The 16,179-nt window shown below is 39.2% G+C and overlaps 2 protein-coding genes across 2 annotated transcripts in view; one reads left to right on the plus strand and one right to left on the minus strand.

Moving 5' to 3' along the window:
* The window catches only part of stab1 (stabilin 1), a 62,555-nt gene that overhangs the window by 16,367 nt on the left and 30,009 nt on the right, over positions 1–16,179 (plus strand). The window contains exons 13-35 of the mRNA XM_026349184.1: positions 3,357–3,488; positions 3,610–3,681; positions 3,924–4,037; positions 4,231–4,284; positions 5,456–5,533; positions 5,617–5,775; positions 6,072–6,134; positions 6,480–6,572; positions 7,238–7,324; positions 7,413–7,524; positions 8,419–8,605; positions 9,153–9,246; positions 9,698–9,856; positions 10,286–10,381; positions 10,783–10,878; positions 11,724–11,771; positions 11,942–12,075; positions 13,135–13,246; positions 14,262–14,339; positions 14,700–14,801; positions 14,926–15,030; positions 15,211–15,345; positions 15,989–16,117. Coding sequence (XP_026204969.1) covers positions 3,357–3,488; positions 3,610–3,681; positions 3,924–4,037; positions 4,231–4,284; positions 5,456–5,533; positions 5,617–5,775; positions 6,072–6,134; positions 6,480–6,572; positions 7,238–7,324; positions 7,413–7,524; positions 8,419–8,605; positions 9,153–9,246; positions 9,698–9,856; positions 10,286–10,381; positions 10,783–10,878; positions 11,724–11,771; positions 11,942–12,075; positions 13,135–13,246; positions 14,262–14,339; positions 14,700–14,801; positions 14,926–15,030; positions 15,211–15,345; positions 15,989–16,117 — 2,439 coding nt within the window. The remainder of the gene's footprint in view (positions 1–3,356; positions 3,489–3,609; positions 3,682–3,923; positions 4,038–4,230; positions 4,285–5,455; positions 5,534–5,616; positions 5,776–6,071; positions 6,135–6,479; positions 6,573–7,237; positions 7,325–7,412; positions 7,525–8,418; positions 8,606–9,152; positions 9,247–9,697; positions 9,857–10,285; positions 10,382–10,782; positions 10,879–11,723; positions 11,772–11,941; positions 12,076–13,134; positions 13,247–14,261; positions 14,340–14,699; positions 14,802–14,925; positions 15,031–15,210; positions 15,346–15,988; positions 16,118–16,179) is intronic.
* On the minus strand, positions 110–2,838 carry LOC113154806 (zinc-binding protein A33-like). Its single transcript, XM_026349185.1, has one exon. It carries the CDS (start codon positions 2,583–2,585, stop codon positions 1,188–1,190), a length of 1,398 nt encoding a protein of 465 aa, XP_026204970.1. The 5' UTR covers positions 2,586–2,838; the 3' UTR covers positions 110–1,187.

A 16,179-nucleotide genomic window follows, 5' to 3' on the forward strand; every position in this document is an offset into this window, starting at 1 on the left:
TCAGCTGGGGTTCAAATAATTTTTTCCCTCACTGTATATATGTGTATATGTATATATATATTTTAACTTGATAATTATTCAACAATCTGGATAATCTGAAGACCAAAACTGTATTACTATTAAACGTTTAATTACAGTTGATAATTAATAAACAATTATCTCATTTGCTGGTACTGTGCTGACATATCACTTCATTTTACCCTACTCCCACCTACAGTGTATATGCTTTCAAAAGGAGTCATGCAACACATAAACAAAAACATAGTATTTGCAATAATACTGCTAGAACTTCAACACAAACATAAATGGGAGTCTGCAAGAATATTTGAACTAGCGCTAGCTGTGAATGACATGGTAGACAGTAAGGTGTACTTGGACCTGGGTGTGTGAGCCCAAAACAGATGACAGTTATGGATTTTACAACACTTCACAACATTTTACACCTAATGTCAAATGGCTTAACATAAAGAAAACTCTGAACTTTGCCTGACTCAAAGCTGGGAGTTTCACATTCAGACAGGATTAAAACACACATTCATCTCATCTGGCTTACACTACTTCCCCGTAACATTAAATGCACTGTAAAAAATTTTTTTAATAACATTTATTTTTACTGTGTTGTTTTTACTTAAGCAGCACAGTTTCACAGTGTGGTGTGAGAAGAGCAAGGGCTCACTAATCACAGACTTTGTGCTTATCTAGTAAATTATACTTAAATCACATCAATCACCAGTTGTAATATTAATGTAATCATCAGTTATCGTTATTTTTGTTACAAAAATAATTTTAAACTTGTTTTATTACTGTGCTAATTTAATTTAATTAAGACATTAATGTTAACAATTGCTTTTTAGCATCCATAATATTCAATATTATATAATTTATGTGATATGTATTAATCAACCCTGTGGAGCACATTTACTTTAGGTTTGGATACTGAATAGTAATAGTTGCATAAAATCGTAGCTATGGTTTTGGTGTCTAAATGCGGTTATTGTAAATCAGAGTACTAGTTGCTTGGCCACATACAGTACTCCAGTATATTCAGCTCTGCCAATGAAGAGCACTGTTTGTCACTGTTGCCACAATGAACCTAGTGAACCTCCTGAACCCCATATTAGTAAAATATCCTTTAGTAAATGGCATCTTGCAGTAGGTATTGTCGTACTGCATTATCATTATAACCTTTAAATATGCTTTTCCACCGTCACAGAGACCTTCATTGGTAAAATCTTCAGTGGCAGCTGATTCTCGGTATAAATGTATGGAAATAGGGTGCCAGTGAAGGTGTATTTGAAGGTGTGTATGTGCTTGTAGTTTTCAAGGTCATAGAATGACAGCTTTCCGTTATCAAAGTCCAGATGGACTCTGATCTTCTGCAGTTGCTTCTTCAGTGGTAGATCTTTCTCTTTATCTGTTGTGGAGAACACTGATAACTTACTGTTGGAGAACATCATTCTCCACAGTCCAGACTGTAGGCGACTGTTCATCTGAACATCTCCCAACACGCCCAGTTCCCAGTCTTTGTTCTGTCCGACCTCAATGTCCCAGCTGTGAGAGTCTGAGCTCAAACCTTTAGAGCCAATAACAGAGCAGAGAAATTTGGTCCTCTCTGGATTCTTTGGAAGCTGTTGTTGCTCTCCAGATCTTACACTTGTCAGCTCTTTGGACAAAACAAGTTCTGGGTCGGCAGTGTTTGGATCCAGAACCACAGGAGTGTAAGAGACCATGTTCTTCATCTTGTTCCAGATGTTGAAGGTCAGGTTTCCCAGATGTTTGGCCACATCTATCAGAGCTCCTGAAACCAGCTTTGGATCATCCATCAGGGGGCGCTGTTGGACTCTTTCCACTGCAGCCTTGTAGTTCTGCAGAAATGAGACGTCTCCAGCTCTCAGCTCCTTCTCTGTGCATTTGATCATGTTTGAAAGCTCTGCAATGTCTCTGCTGAGAGCCTCGATATTCTTCTTCATGATTTTACTCCTCTGCGCCTCTTCCTCCCTCAGAGCAGTGAGCCTGACTGCCTCCTCATTTTGTAGAAACTGGTGAAGCTTCTTAAACTGCTCCTTAATCTGCTTCTCTGCATGTTGGGTCTGGATCTTAATGTGTTCTGCAGTTTGAACACAGTTTCCTTGAATTTGCTTAAATAGCTGCAGTTTCTCCTGTAACGGCTTCAGGGTTTTCCGAAGCTTCTCTCTGTGATCCTGTGCAGCTTCATTGATGGGTCTGAAGTTGTGGTCAATATGTTTTCTTGAATCTCTACAGACGAGACACACTGTCTGCTGATGGTCCAGACAGAAGAGTTTAAGCTTCTCTGAGTGTTCACTGCAGAGATCCTCAGGGTCTGTCTGAAGTTTCTGATCTCTCTCCAGTAAATAGGTCTCACAAAGATTCTTTAAAGCCAAGTTACAGGGTGGATTAACAGTTCCAGACACAGTTTTACACAATGGGCACTCACGTGTTTCTTTCCCCTTCCACCATTTCTGCACACAGTATTTACAGAAGCTGTGGCTGCACGACAGGACTACAGGATCAGTGAAGATGTCGTGGCAGACAGGACAAGTGAGATCCTCGTCTGATCTGATCATTATGTCTGTAGCTGAAAACGCGGGGAGATAGATAGGAAAGTCAGTTCGTCTAGAAAGTTCCTTTCACTTTTAGCTACGGCTCTTACAGTTTATTTTCTGGAACCTGCAGCCGGTTGAAGTACAAGTATCCTATTAACTCCAGTGTTCTTCTGCAGTAGTCCTCTTTCAGCTTTGGTTTTGGTATAAAGATAATTCAAATATTAATGTCGGTCTCTCGGTGTGTCTGTCTTCTCTCAGGAAAGGGAGTAATAACTTTGTGTTTCCTGTTTGTCTTTGGTGAGTCGGAGTGGGTGGAGCGTCCTCATTTCTTCACACTGCTCATGTGTGTTGCAATTCATCTGACATGTGTTATTACTTTGGAAGCTTTTTGTCTTCATATGCAGAGTTATCGCATGTTCAAGAAGTAATATTCAAATCTATTTATTACACAAGTCTCTTCATAGGTATGTTGAAAGAGTTATTAGTCTGTTATTATTAATTTAGGGGCCATCATGGTTCAGTTTTTATAGCAGTTTTCTATGAACCCCAGGATTGATGATTCGACTCCTGGTTCCAATTCCAGGCCAATGAATCATTTGGATACAGTATGTAAGGACTGTGAATGGGTCTGAATTTTATACATTTTTCATATTTTGTATTTAAGTACCTTGAAAAAGAGTATAAAAACTGTGTAAAACTATTAGAAATCAGTGCCACATTTTTTATATGTCAAAAACTGACCTATCCAGATTAGAATGATCATTAACATACACTAATCTCTTTGTAATATAGAAATTCATCCTGTGGGAAGACCCCAGAAAACTGTACACTGTCATCCAGGAAGACCTGCCAGCAGCCAACGGGATCATTCACATTATTGATCAACCAATCACTATTTCTGAAAAGCCTCCTCGTGATGAGAAGGTGAAAAAACGGATAACTAAGAATGGAAAACTCAAGCTCTAGAAATTCAAACTTACTATTTTATTCTTTGCTACTTGCTGTCTGAATGTTCATTTAAATATGTTTTTCCTCCTCTGTCCAGTTTGCTGATAAGACGATCTATGAGATTCTCACTAAGGATGCCAAATACAACCGCTTCCTGTCTCTGGTTGATGTGAGTATTTTCTTCTGAAGAATAACATCACATTTGGTTTACCTAGGTGTTTGTATCAATATTTCAATTTTGACAACATTAAAATTTTGCTGCTGCTTTTTAACTTTCTGTCTGATGCCCGTAACTGTTCAAAGTTTCAACGATAATTCTCCTGCTTTTTTGCTAAGCTACCTACAGTATTTGTGAGAAGCTTTTAAGTGGTAATTGGTAGGTCCCTGACTCTAATAATATATGTTTCCTAGAACTGCGGATCGGCTCCTCCTCTGCGGGGTCGAGGACCTCTGACTGTGTTTGTCCCCACAAACCAGGCTGTGGACCAAGCCAGGGATGGCAGCATCCTGTACATGCTGAATGACGTAAGGACACACAGAGGGGAGTCAGGTGTAAACAGTGCAGATAACATACAGAAACGTTTTTTAAAGATGTATTATAAAATGTTTATATGCTTTTCTTTAATGAAAAGCTGCCAGGGCTCCCAACAGTTAATCCTTTTAGCTATCATTATGCTAGTTGAGGATCATCACAATTTTGTTTCTGCTCTTTTTCAAGGCCAAACATAAACTTCAGGAACTTCTCAGACACCATGTTTTCTCCCTGGCTGTGGTAAGACATCTCCCGCTCCAACCATTCTCCAACAGTCCACCTGTATATCTGTATTTCTTTCCAGTCCGACAAGCTGGACAAGTTACCATACCTCATAATGTAACACAGCATACCTCTTGTTAACATAAATTACATTCACAGAAATGTTGATGTGAAGATTAAAGGGAAACATTTATGTCTACGTCTACTCACTACGCATCTCTGCTTGCCTCGTTGACATCTCTGCTTAGTGTCAACTTACAGTGAGACATTCAATATAACACGACATTAGCTTAAAAATAGGGTCCACAGTCATTGTCCTCACTAAGTCTGTCAAAAACCTGGGGGTGATCATTGATGATCAACTGAGGTTTACCGACCACATCTCCTCTGTCTTCACATCATGCAGATTTGCCCTTTTTAACATCAGAAAGATCAGAACTTACCTTTGGGACTTTACAACACAACTCATTATGAAGGCTCTGGTCATATCTCGTCTGGACTACTGCAGTGTGTTACTGACAGCGTTAGATCCTTAGATCTCTGCCAGTGTAATTGATAGCACTTACATCTCATAAAATGAAACAGTTCTTTCCAGAGCGCTTTAAAGTTCTTCACCTTAGCTTAGATATTTTGCTTTTTACCTCACTTGTAAGTCACCCATCTGCCAAATGACTAAATGTAAAACACCTACTTGACCAACTCAGATTGCTCATGTTGCTCTACTTATATCATACCTCAGATACATTTCTAAATCAGTTGTTGCATAAAATGAGGTCTATGAAGGGCAGCACGGTGGTCATTAGCACTCCCGCCTTACAGAAGGTCATGGGTTCAAACCTGCTGGCTTACTTTCTGTGTGGGGTTCAGCATACTGCAGTTATCTCCCATTTGCCAATGACATGCAGTTGGGTCCCTTAGTGTGAGAGAAAAAGAGTGTTTTTCCTCTCTGTGTAGCCCTGTGATAGACTGGTGACAAGGTCGTTACCCTCCATCTGGGCTAGACTACAGCACCCCAGTGACCCTTGATGGAAAAAGGGGATAGCCATACATGGTCTCCGTGAAAGCACATTAATAGGAATGTCCAATATTAACAGGGCAAGTTAATGAAGCAAGAAGAACCTGTACCTAATTATTGTTTTAATGTCATGATATTTCTAGTGCCTTACATGATGTTGTCTTCTTTCTGCAGCTGACTGTTGATGAGTTGGCTGCTTTTCCTCAGATTCAGACAATGGCCAATCAGATTGTTACCATTACGGTATCTGATGTAAGTGTCTGTGATTGGTTATTTACAGCGTCTGCCGCAGTTTGTATTGTTTTCTCACTGATTACTGCCCCTTTCACCCCCAGGGTGAGATCCTGCTGGGTGAAAAGGGGGTCCACCTGGTAAGCACTAATATTATGGCGTCCAATGGGATCATACATATGATTGACGGACTGTTGTACCCACCCTCCATCCTCCCGATCCTGCCTCATCGCTGTGATATCATTGAGAGCAAGATCACTGTGGTGAGAAGTGGCGGGCTGAAAATCGAATCAAGCTGTGGACAAACACACAGGGGACAGATATGTTACAGCTACAAGTAGACTCAGAATTCTAATTACCTTTTTGGGCAAATTTGTTTTTTTTTAAATATTTTTGTCTTTTTTTTTTTTATTATTTTTTTTTTTTTATCTCAATAATATGATTAGGTATTTGATGTGTGCAATATGTGACACAAAATAGATGCTAGCAGAAGCTAAAAGCTAACTGTAAGGTGTTATTGTAATTTTTGCAATTATTCTGTGTGATTGTTTATTTGTAGGGTCCATGTGTTCACTGCAGTTACCTCAATGAAACAGAGTGTCCAGAAGGCAGCACTGAAATGGTAAAACACTTACATTTTTACTGCAATATTTAAATATTATCATATGACCCCCCCCACCCATTAGTATGAAAGTATATATACATATAACTAGTGCCATAACAGCTCAAGTTCAACAACAACTGTTTTCATTCAGGACAGAATATAGGAAATACAGTCAATCATTTTCTGGCACCAATTACAGGTCTGTTTTCATCTAGATGATGCTACAGTTACAGTTTATTATCTTAAGAATTATAAATAAACACATTTGTTTATCACACCAGTATTTTTTTTTCTACCACTTTATATCTGGTTGGCAATATGGGTGCGAACAGAAAGCCGACAACTGTGGTTCTCTGTCTGCAGGATAAGCATCAAATTGGCTGTGAATACGTCATATCTCCTCTCAATCCAACACTCAATAAAGGCTGTGCCAAATACTGCAACATAACCAAACAGGTAAATCATTGAAAACTGCTACAGGAGCTGTGTTTTAACTTCACTCTAATTGTTATTGTTTTCTATTTTTCTTTTGAATCTCATATTTTTACATTAAGTGTATCACATGATGACTTGTATGTGAACAGAGTCACTTTGAGTGACCAAAGATGATTATCACCCAACTCTGATTTTGGGTGCTTGGAGCTTTAATATGCTTCTCAGCTCATTGTTTTGTTCTTTATTTGAAACTTTTCTGTTGTGGGTAATTCTCACGGATCTTATAGCAAAGCTCCACAAACCTGCTGTGGAACATTTATTATTTATTGAGTCAGATATTTCCCTCAGGAGTTGGAAAAAAAAAAACAAGAAACACAGCTACAATATGAGTAAATATTGGACTTACTAAATCAGTGGTGTGAATTGAACAGTCTAATTGAATAACGTTCACTGCAGGTTTTGTCTGTCTCCAAATGGCCCTAAATGAATTACATATTAAAGCAAAATAAACCCGGGCTCGAGTTGGCTCAAATATTGATGGATCCAAATTAACACTGTCAGTTGCTGATGGAAATGTTTTTGTAGTTAATTGTACAGATTAATAATTAAAAGCTAAGTAGTGGGGGAGCTTGGTATGATCACAACCAGTTCATGTATCTGCTTTACTACGTCTGTGTGTTAAACAGGTAGCAGAGTGTTGTAAAGGTTTCTATGGTCCGGACTGTAAACCCTGTATTGGAGGATTTCAGCATCCGTGCTACGACAAAGGAGCGGTGAGCAACGTACACCCAACTCTGTCACTCAAACTTTTCTGTCAACTGATGTTTTATGTTGTTTTTTTTGTCTTTGTCACTGCATCAGTGCTTTGATGGTATCCGTGGCAACGGCCAATGCAGCTGTCAATCAGGTTTCAGAGGCATCGCCTGTCACATCTGCTCAGATCCAACCAAGCATGGACAAAACTGTAATGAAGGTAACAGCTAAACTGTCGCCTATTGCTGCTCAAGTGGGGTTGTTTGAGTTTTGTATATAATTCTGTGTACAGTTATATTTGGTAAGATCTTACACCTTAAACACTGTAAAGTGCCTGATGTTGACTTCTCTTGTGATTTGGCGCTATACAAATAAAATTTCATTAAATTGAATTAAAATATTAACAGTTCATAATAGCTTGTGTTAGCTAGAATAGCTAGAATATTGAAAGATGGATGAAATGCGTCAATAATAATAGACCAGAGTGGAATGATAACATAAAAAACGATACTGATTATAGCCAATTGAGTTCCACACCCCCTTACAGAGGGGGCAGGATTTGTACAGTTTGATGGAACCACTCCTGTGGTTCTCTGGGGAGCACTTGATGTTGATCAGTCTCTGGCTGAACGAGAGATTGTCTATGACTGAGAGAAGCTTGGACAGCATCCTCCTCTCAGCTACAACATGTAGAGGGTCCAGCTCCACCCCCAGAACAGAGCTAGCCCTCCTGATCAGTTTGTTAAGCCTGTTAGTGTCTGCCACCTTCATGTTGCGGCCCAAGCAGACGACAGCATAGAAGATGACACTGGAACCACAAATTCAGAACATCATCAGTATAGTGCTGCAGACCTTGAAGGACCTGAGCCTCCTCAGAAAGTACATTCTGCTCTGAGCCTTTTTGTACAGTGCCGATGAGGTCTTTGTCCAGTCCAGTTCATTGTCCTAAAACACTCCCAAGTATCTGTATTCTGATACCACCTCCATGTATAGACGGAGGAGTGACAGGACTCCTAGATTTTCTAAAGAAGGGATTAGCATTGTGCTTTACTCAGTGTGATATTATTATACTGTTGGGACTCAACCTGAAATTATCATATGTGTCTGTCTTCAGAGTGTCGCTGTGTGCACGGTGTGTGTGACAACCGACCAGGCAGCGGTGGTGTGTGTCGGAGAGGATCTTGCCTGAAGGGATACTCTGGAGAAAACTGTGACAAGATGGCCATGCCCTGTAACTCGGATGGACTGCAGGAGCACTGTCACATCCACGCATACTGTACATTCCAAGGGCTGCAGACTACGTAAGATACTACTTCAACTTCTACAATAATTTTATTTATTTATTATCCATCAATGAGAGCCTGTATTAGGTTTAGTTACGTTTTAGTCAAATTAAATCATTGTTGACAGCTTAGTTTTGTTGTGCATTTATTTTGTCACCATCTAGATGCTTACATTGTTTAAAGATGTCCCTCTGCAGTAACAACACACTGACGCTCCTCATTAAATGTTATGGTAATGTTAGGTGACCTTTCTATAAAAGTCTCCATGCTGGCCTTCCTGTTTCACTGTTTGTCCCAGTTGCTTTGTTGGGTATTCTGAGCATAATTGTAGAACAACATAATGGTGGTTCAAGCAGGAACATGTCTTGATCAGCAACACAACACTACATCAACTGTACACAGTGTTTGTTGCTAATACATATTATCAATATTACCCTAATTTAAAAGAGAATTAAGTAATTCTTCAATGGTTCTTTGTAAAATAAACAGAATTTCTTGTTAACTCAACAGCTGCAGAGGTTGTTCAGTATTTAATGTGTGTAATCTGTAACGTGTGTTGCACCAGGTGTGTGTGTAGGAATGGGTACGAAGGTGACGGCCACTCCTGCTCTCCTATAAACCCCTGCCTGAAGAGCAACAGAGGAGGCTGTGACACTAACGTAAGGCTGACTGGTAGTTATAAAACCTGTCTGAACTGTTTTTATCTTTCCACTTCATATTCAATTCAATATCTAATACAGTAAGATTTAAAATGATCTTCTCCTTTACTAAGATATAATCTGCCACACAAGTTTAAAAATGTGACCCATTCGCTCTTGTTTTCATCCTGTGATGAGTCTGACAGCCGATCTACTTAAAACATAAACATGTTGAACATCAACTCTGTTCATACATCATTAGATATTAAATATCAGTATTTATAAACTTATCATTTTTGTGCAGTCATTGCACATTTTCTAATTTTTCCTTTATCCTCTTCCTTTTTTCTTTGTCTTTCTTGTTTTTATAGTATTACTTTTTAAATATAAGCTGCACATTTCATTTTTGTTCATCTGCCATTCTTGTATAACTTTCTCCTTTGTGTTAATGCCTCCATGTCTTTCTATACAGGCAGACTGTGTGTATGTGGGTCCAGGTAACGTGTCATGCGTGTGTGTTGAGGGTTGGACAGGTGACGGCAGAGTTTGTGTGGAGATCAACAACTGTCAGCTGGAGAGTCGAGGAGGCTGCAGCCCCAACGCAGACTGTAACCACATCGGACCTGGTCAAGTTAGTTTTCAAAAGCTGAGAATAAGCAGTACTTAACACTCATTAACAGTTAATAATAGTGGTTTAAATTTTCTTTTAGTTTTCCCCTATGTCGGTGAAGATTCTCAGTCGTCCAGGTGAAGTTATCTGGAAGTTGAGTCATGGCAACTGGACTTCCTTTAGTCCAGTTGCCATGACTCAACTTCCAGTTTTCCCCTATGTTTTCCTATGTCATTTATAAAGACTGTTACACCATTGTGGCTTCAGGCTTAGTATTTAAAGGACGCTGTAGGTTTGAGAAGCCATCATATATGAATCTACTTGCTTTGTTTGAATACCCTTTTTGGCATAAATGAAAAGAAAGAGGTTTTATCCTTTCATCACTGGTAATTACCAATCAGATGCTTGACCGTTTGTATTGTTGTAAACTCTTTATCTCTGTGTCTGCAGAGTGAGTGTGTATGTAAACAAGGTTATATGGGGAATGGGATCGTGTGTGACCTCATCAACCCCTGTCTCAAAAAGAACGGCGGCTGCCATGAGCTGGTAAACAGTCACACAAACACAAGTTTTTTTTATATCAGAAAAGACTAATTTCTAGCTATTCTTAATTATATTAAGCTTGACATCTTCAAGCCTCCTAATGCGCTTAAGTGTTTAAATTAAGTGTAAAAATTACTTAAGATGTTGTCAAATGTAAACACAGAAAGTTGAGTCTTTAGAAGAAAATTGTTCTGGACTCTTTTATGTGGTGAATCCAAGACATAGTTTGTGGAAAATGTGTTGCTATTGAAGTTTTTTAAATGTCTTTTCTAGACGTTCAGTGATTAAAGATGTTTTAACAGGCCATAGGTTCCTATGTGTTAACAGCTATCCACAGGTAGTTTATGAGATAGTTCCTGGTCTGATTTATCAATATTCAATGATCCTTGTCTGTTCACACTCAGGCAAAGTGTGCCCTTCAGAAAGGCGGCAGCCACACCTGTACCTGTCCAGATGGCTACGCTGGAGATGGAGCCATCTGCTATGGATCATTACTGGATGTAAATATGTAGACTAATATGATATCAGGATATCTTTATAAGTTTTTTTTTAGCCCTTAATTCACATTCCTCATATATATCCTGTAGATTTGTTGTTCAGTGGATAACATGACCACTTTTGGCCATCAGTTCTCTTTAAGCCAATCATGACAGTGTAAAAACATTGTTTTAGAACTTTCTGTAAATTTATCATAAAACAAAAACTGAAATCTCACATTTACCAAATTATTCACATACTAGTAGTGTTTTAAGAAATCCATTTGGTAGCAAATACAGCTCTGCAAACTTTGCACACCTGGATTTGGGCAGTTTATCTCATTCTTCCAGACAGTTCCTCTCAAGGTCTGTCATATTGGATGTGAACTTCCATAAACAGCTCTCTGCACTGATGTTCTATGGGGTTCAATACTGGGCTTTCGCTGGAACAACCTGTCAGAGATGAAGCCACTAGAGTTTTGTCTTGGATTGAATTTTTACATAGCTGCAGATTAGGTCCTATGTTAAATATGTACACACACATCCACACAGCTGTGGCCTGCTGAGTTGGCCCATCTTCTTTTTCCTAACCTCTCTGAACCTTACTTCATTTAAGTTTCAAGGTTGTGGTTAAAATTATTGGACTTAGCAGCATGATTCAAAGTTAAACTGAGAGAATGAAAACTTTCATAACTGACTCAAATTATTAAAGATTTATATAAAGTTTACTGACACTTTTTACACTGTTGCTACAACCTGTATTCATCGACAGCTCAGTGTGACTAAATACTGTAATAACTGTGTGTGTGTGTGTGTGTGTGTGTGTGTGTGTGTGTGTGTGTGTGTTGTATGTTGTTTGTTGTTTGTAGGAGCTGGACATGAACACTAAGCTGTACAGTTTCTACCGACTGATCCAGGTGTGTGGGAACCAGACTTACTGCTCTCTAGTTTTTAAAATAACCTGTATAATATGTTGTTATTGTAGTTTAAATTGAATTCAATTGAACTGAAGAGTAATCTGGCTGATCAGTGTTTTACTGAATTACTGAATACTGAAAATATCATGCTTATGTATGTGTGTTGTTAGACGTACAGCCACTTATCTGAGGACCTAAGTGGGAACATCACAGTGTTGGTTCCTTCCAAAGAAGCTTTGAAGAACATGAGTTCAGCTCAGAACTCGTTCTGGATCAGCCGACACCGCCTGTCTCACTTTTTACGGTCAGTTACTGTATATCCTCACACCTGTATAACACACACACACACACACACACACACACACTGATTGCTGAGCTCAGGATTGTAGCAGATCTCAGTTTTTAATTCACAATTTGTAAATCATGATGTTCCCAGAGAGCAGACCGGATTCAGCTGAGCTTAGCACAAACATTAGATGCAGAGGGAAACTGATGGCCTAGCTGTTAATCTCCTGATCTGACTAACAAAAGAATTTTCTGACGTGTGACTGTTGCTTTGTCAGCTCAAATGAGTTCAGTGGAGAAAAATGTGTTTAGATTTTTTTTGCTGATATGAAAACACATCATTTCTCTCCAGCAAAACACTGCACTGCTGGAGTGTGTATGATGTATTTTTGCAGCGTTCCAATGACATCAAAGATAAATAACAGCAGATCGGTGATGGTCTCCCTTCCTCTTTTAGCAGTATTTGAATCATGTGAACCACAACAATAGATCCTTAAATGTATTCTAGCTTTTGTAACCCATGAATTTCAGAGTAAAATCTCCCTACTAGCACTATATGAGTATTGCTTATTATGGGTATAACTAGTTGTGGGTGGCGTTTAGGTATGTACATTTTGTTAAATGTTAGACTATTAATATTAGTTTCCTGTCCCTGTGCCACAAGCAGGGAAGACAAAAAAGCAGACAGGAAAGGTTAACTTTAATAAAGAGGGGAAGAGGCTGTTGACATTTCAGGCAAACAAATATCAAGATTCCAGGCATATGGAGATGTAACCAGGGAATGAGACAGAACACATTAATAGTTCAGGTGAGCAGGAAAAAGAGTCTAAAAACAGATGTTAACAGGTGAGGTATCAGTACACAGAAAACCTGAGGAACCTTTGCATTCTGGGAAATAATCAGGTAAACTATGCTGGTACATGTGCAAGAACTGATGAGGGAGATGAAAACAGGTGTGACTGGTTTTCACACTTTGGGAATGAAGAAGAGTCACAGGATCATGCTGTGAGTCATAGTACAGTGAAATAGTCGCAACCGTATTGTTTCCCTCTATTCCTGTTTGTTGTTGTTGTTGCAGGGCCCACCTCCTGATGGGGATCTACTCTATAGAAGATTTAGACAAACTGGCGAGCAGCAGACTTCCCACCCTGAACTCCCCCACCTCCTGGGAGATCAGCCACAATGGTGGGGTAAGAATAGGGTAATTGTGCGTGAGAGAAAATTACTGACTGATTGGCTACACATTCAAGTGGGTTTACAAAGTGGATCTCTCAAGAGCGGGTGTATTAATAGGTTTACATTTACATTTTAGTCATTTGGCAGACGCATTTATCCAAAGCGACTTACAAGGTAAAAGGCAAAGGCAGGGTAAGCGGAAGGAGGTCTTGCCTAAGGACCCCTACTGGAGGTAGGCTGCAGCTGGGATTTGAACCCTGGTCTCACACACGGAGGTCTGGCTTCCTACACGATCCAGCCATCAGTGTAAAATTGTAATATCTCACCAGCAACAAAAAAGGCCCAAACGTCCTGTTTTTTAAGGTTTGTGAAGGGATTAAATAAAGTGTTGACATTGACAACTTGTAGCTGTGTAGGTAGATGTATTTTTGGACCTTGGATGGAGCCGAACTGGCTGTTTCAACTACACCTTACCATTTATGGTGAGATAGGCTGACGACATCTTGATTTTAGCTCTGTGCTTGGCACACAGACACAAAAATTAAATGCATGTTGTCATCTTCGCTTTGAGAAATATAATAAATGAGTATAATTCCCAAATGTAGAGGCTTTCCTTTGAAGGCTTCAATAACAGTATAATCACCTGAAGATTAGTTTGTATTATAATTATAATAAATAATATACTGAATAACAGTTTTCCTCAGGGGGAACTAAACTGCAGCTTTAGTAAATGTCATTATTCAATATGTCTCTGCAGCATCACATTATTATTTTCTGACCTTGATGATCTAGCTTAAATCTCACCTTCATATAGAGCTCTGTTTCTTTTACAAAGCCTGGAGGGCACAGTCTCAGGTTTAGGCGGTTTAATGAGCTGCTGCCTGTTCAAATCAGGAGATAATTACACCCAATTTACAAGTGTCTTGTCCTAACTCTGTGAAAAATATCACAATAATTTATCACACTAGATCAATTCAGCCCTGGTTCAAACTAAGATGTATACATTAGTTAACTGTTGTTTTGTTCCAGGTGATTCACATTGGAAACGCCTCCATCGTCACTCCCAACCTACCTGCAATCAATGGTTACTTGCACATCATAGACCAGGTAAGTGCCAAAGTCTTAAAAACCCTCAGGACAATCTGGTTGTCAGAGGACATTGGATCAAATTACATCACAACTGGTTTGTTTTCTACACAAACAACCTTCGAACAGAAGCCCCAGAGAAACTGCGTTAGTGCAGAAATTTCTCTGGAGAATACTAAGCGATTGAAGCTGTTGTGTTGTGTTGCGTTTACCTGGGTTTTAGAGCAGCAGAAAGAGAAAAATGACCACACTATTGTTCTCCTCTTAAAAAAGGCCTATATGATATGTGCATGTCAGTGAACCACTAATAACGTGGGAGACACTCTAAGAAATAAAAAAAAAAAAACATGTCTAATAAACTGAACCCTGTGTGTTTGTCAGGTTCTGTACCCACCCCTGTCAGACCTCCCTCCTGAGCCCCTCACCTTGATGGCCTTCCTGAGCTCTTCCTCCAACTTCACTCTGTTCAGACAGTATGCTCTAGTAAGATCCCTGTTTATCATGTTTTAGTGCCCAAATCATGTTTTCATGTGATTGTGTTGAACAAATTTATATATTTGCGATACTTGTTATGATGCTTAGGTCAGTGAATTGTGTCTCTTCACAGATGTACAACCTGTCGGGGAATCTAACTACGACTGATTTCACCCTCCTGTTGCCGACTGATGATGCGATCAGGCAGCACCTCAGCAATACTAACTCCTCCATCCTGGTATGTCCAGATTATATAGACCAGACAGGCGCTACATCTATTCTTACACTATAACAACTACACTAAATGAGTAATGGTCTCTGGTTAAACTACAGTTCACTTTGTTTTTATTAACAGTTAATGCTATCACAACATGTTGATTTATTAATTACTGTACTCTCTGTGTGTGTCTCCGTCCAGGACTCTGATGTGTTTATGTATCATGTAATTATCAATGAGCTTCTCTTCCCTGACCACCTGGTTGATGGTATGCTGAAAAACACTTTGTTGGGCAGCGACTACCAGGTCCAGTTCCACTTAAATAGCAACAACCAGGTAACAATAACACATCAATACAAGCTTTACAGTGCTGAGATCATCCTTATAAAAGCTTTCTCCTACCAGTCTGTTGAAGATTTGCCTGTTAGTTAAAGGTCCCCTGTTATGCTTTTCAGGCTAAAGTATGTTGGTCCTGGATGTCTCAAGAATGTGTAGCTGTGAGATACAAACAAAAGATCTGGTTGTAAGAGACATAACCACCGTGTTTGTGTCACTCACTAAATATTGACAACTAATAAGAAAGAAAAACCACATTCTGTCTGTTGTTGCTTTACACACACACACACACAACCACCACGTGTGTAACTACCTACATACATACATACAATAAAACGCCAGTCGCAGGAGTTTCTTTTTTTCATTTGTTGTTCTAAGACACACAGGGACTTATGTACAAAGCAGTATGCAGACAGTCAGCAATGTCAACATAATAATTCACTACAGCTACTACACAGCAATATATCAAAAATGTGCCTACTGTAGTTATTTCAATGGAAATCACCCTATAGTGACTTTTATTGTCATGTTTGTCCAATTAAATGGGCCTTCCGTTTTTACACATGCATATTATAACAACAGGACAATATGTTGATGTGTCCAGGTGGACTGATTTTTGACTCTTCCTCCTTTCTTCCTCCAGACACTTGTGAATGAAGTTCTTCTTGATGGCAGTTTTATTGAGACGCAGTACGGAGTACTCATAGTGCTCCCTCAGGTCCTCAAAGTTCGCCGCAACAGATGCAGCAAACAAATTACCCTGCAAGTCAATGTAAGGATTGAGGGAAGGATGTTTAATGAATGAATTAAAGAGAAAATGCAGTAAAGAATGGA

This window comes from Anabas testudineus, chromosome 5 (assembly GCF_900324465.2).
Source record: "Anabas testudineus chromosome 5, fAnaTes1.2, whole genome shotgun sequence".
NCBI classification, from domain to species: domain Eukaryota; kingdom Metazoa; phylum Chordata; class Actinopteri; order Anabantiformes; family Anabantidae; genus Anabas; species Anabas testudineus.

Bases quoted from the DNA above. Each gene is read 5' to 3' on its own strand.
- LOC113154806 (XM_026349185.1), bottom strand. From the start codon at position 2,585: ATGATCAGATCAGACGAGGATCTCACTTGTCCTGTCTGCCACGACATC.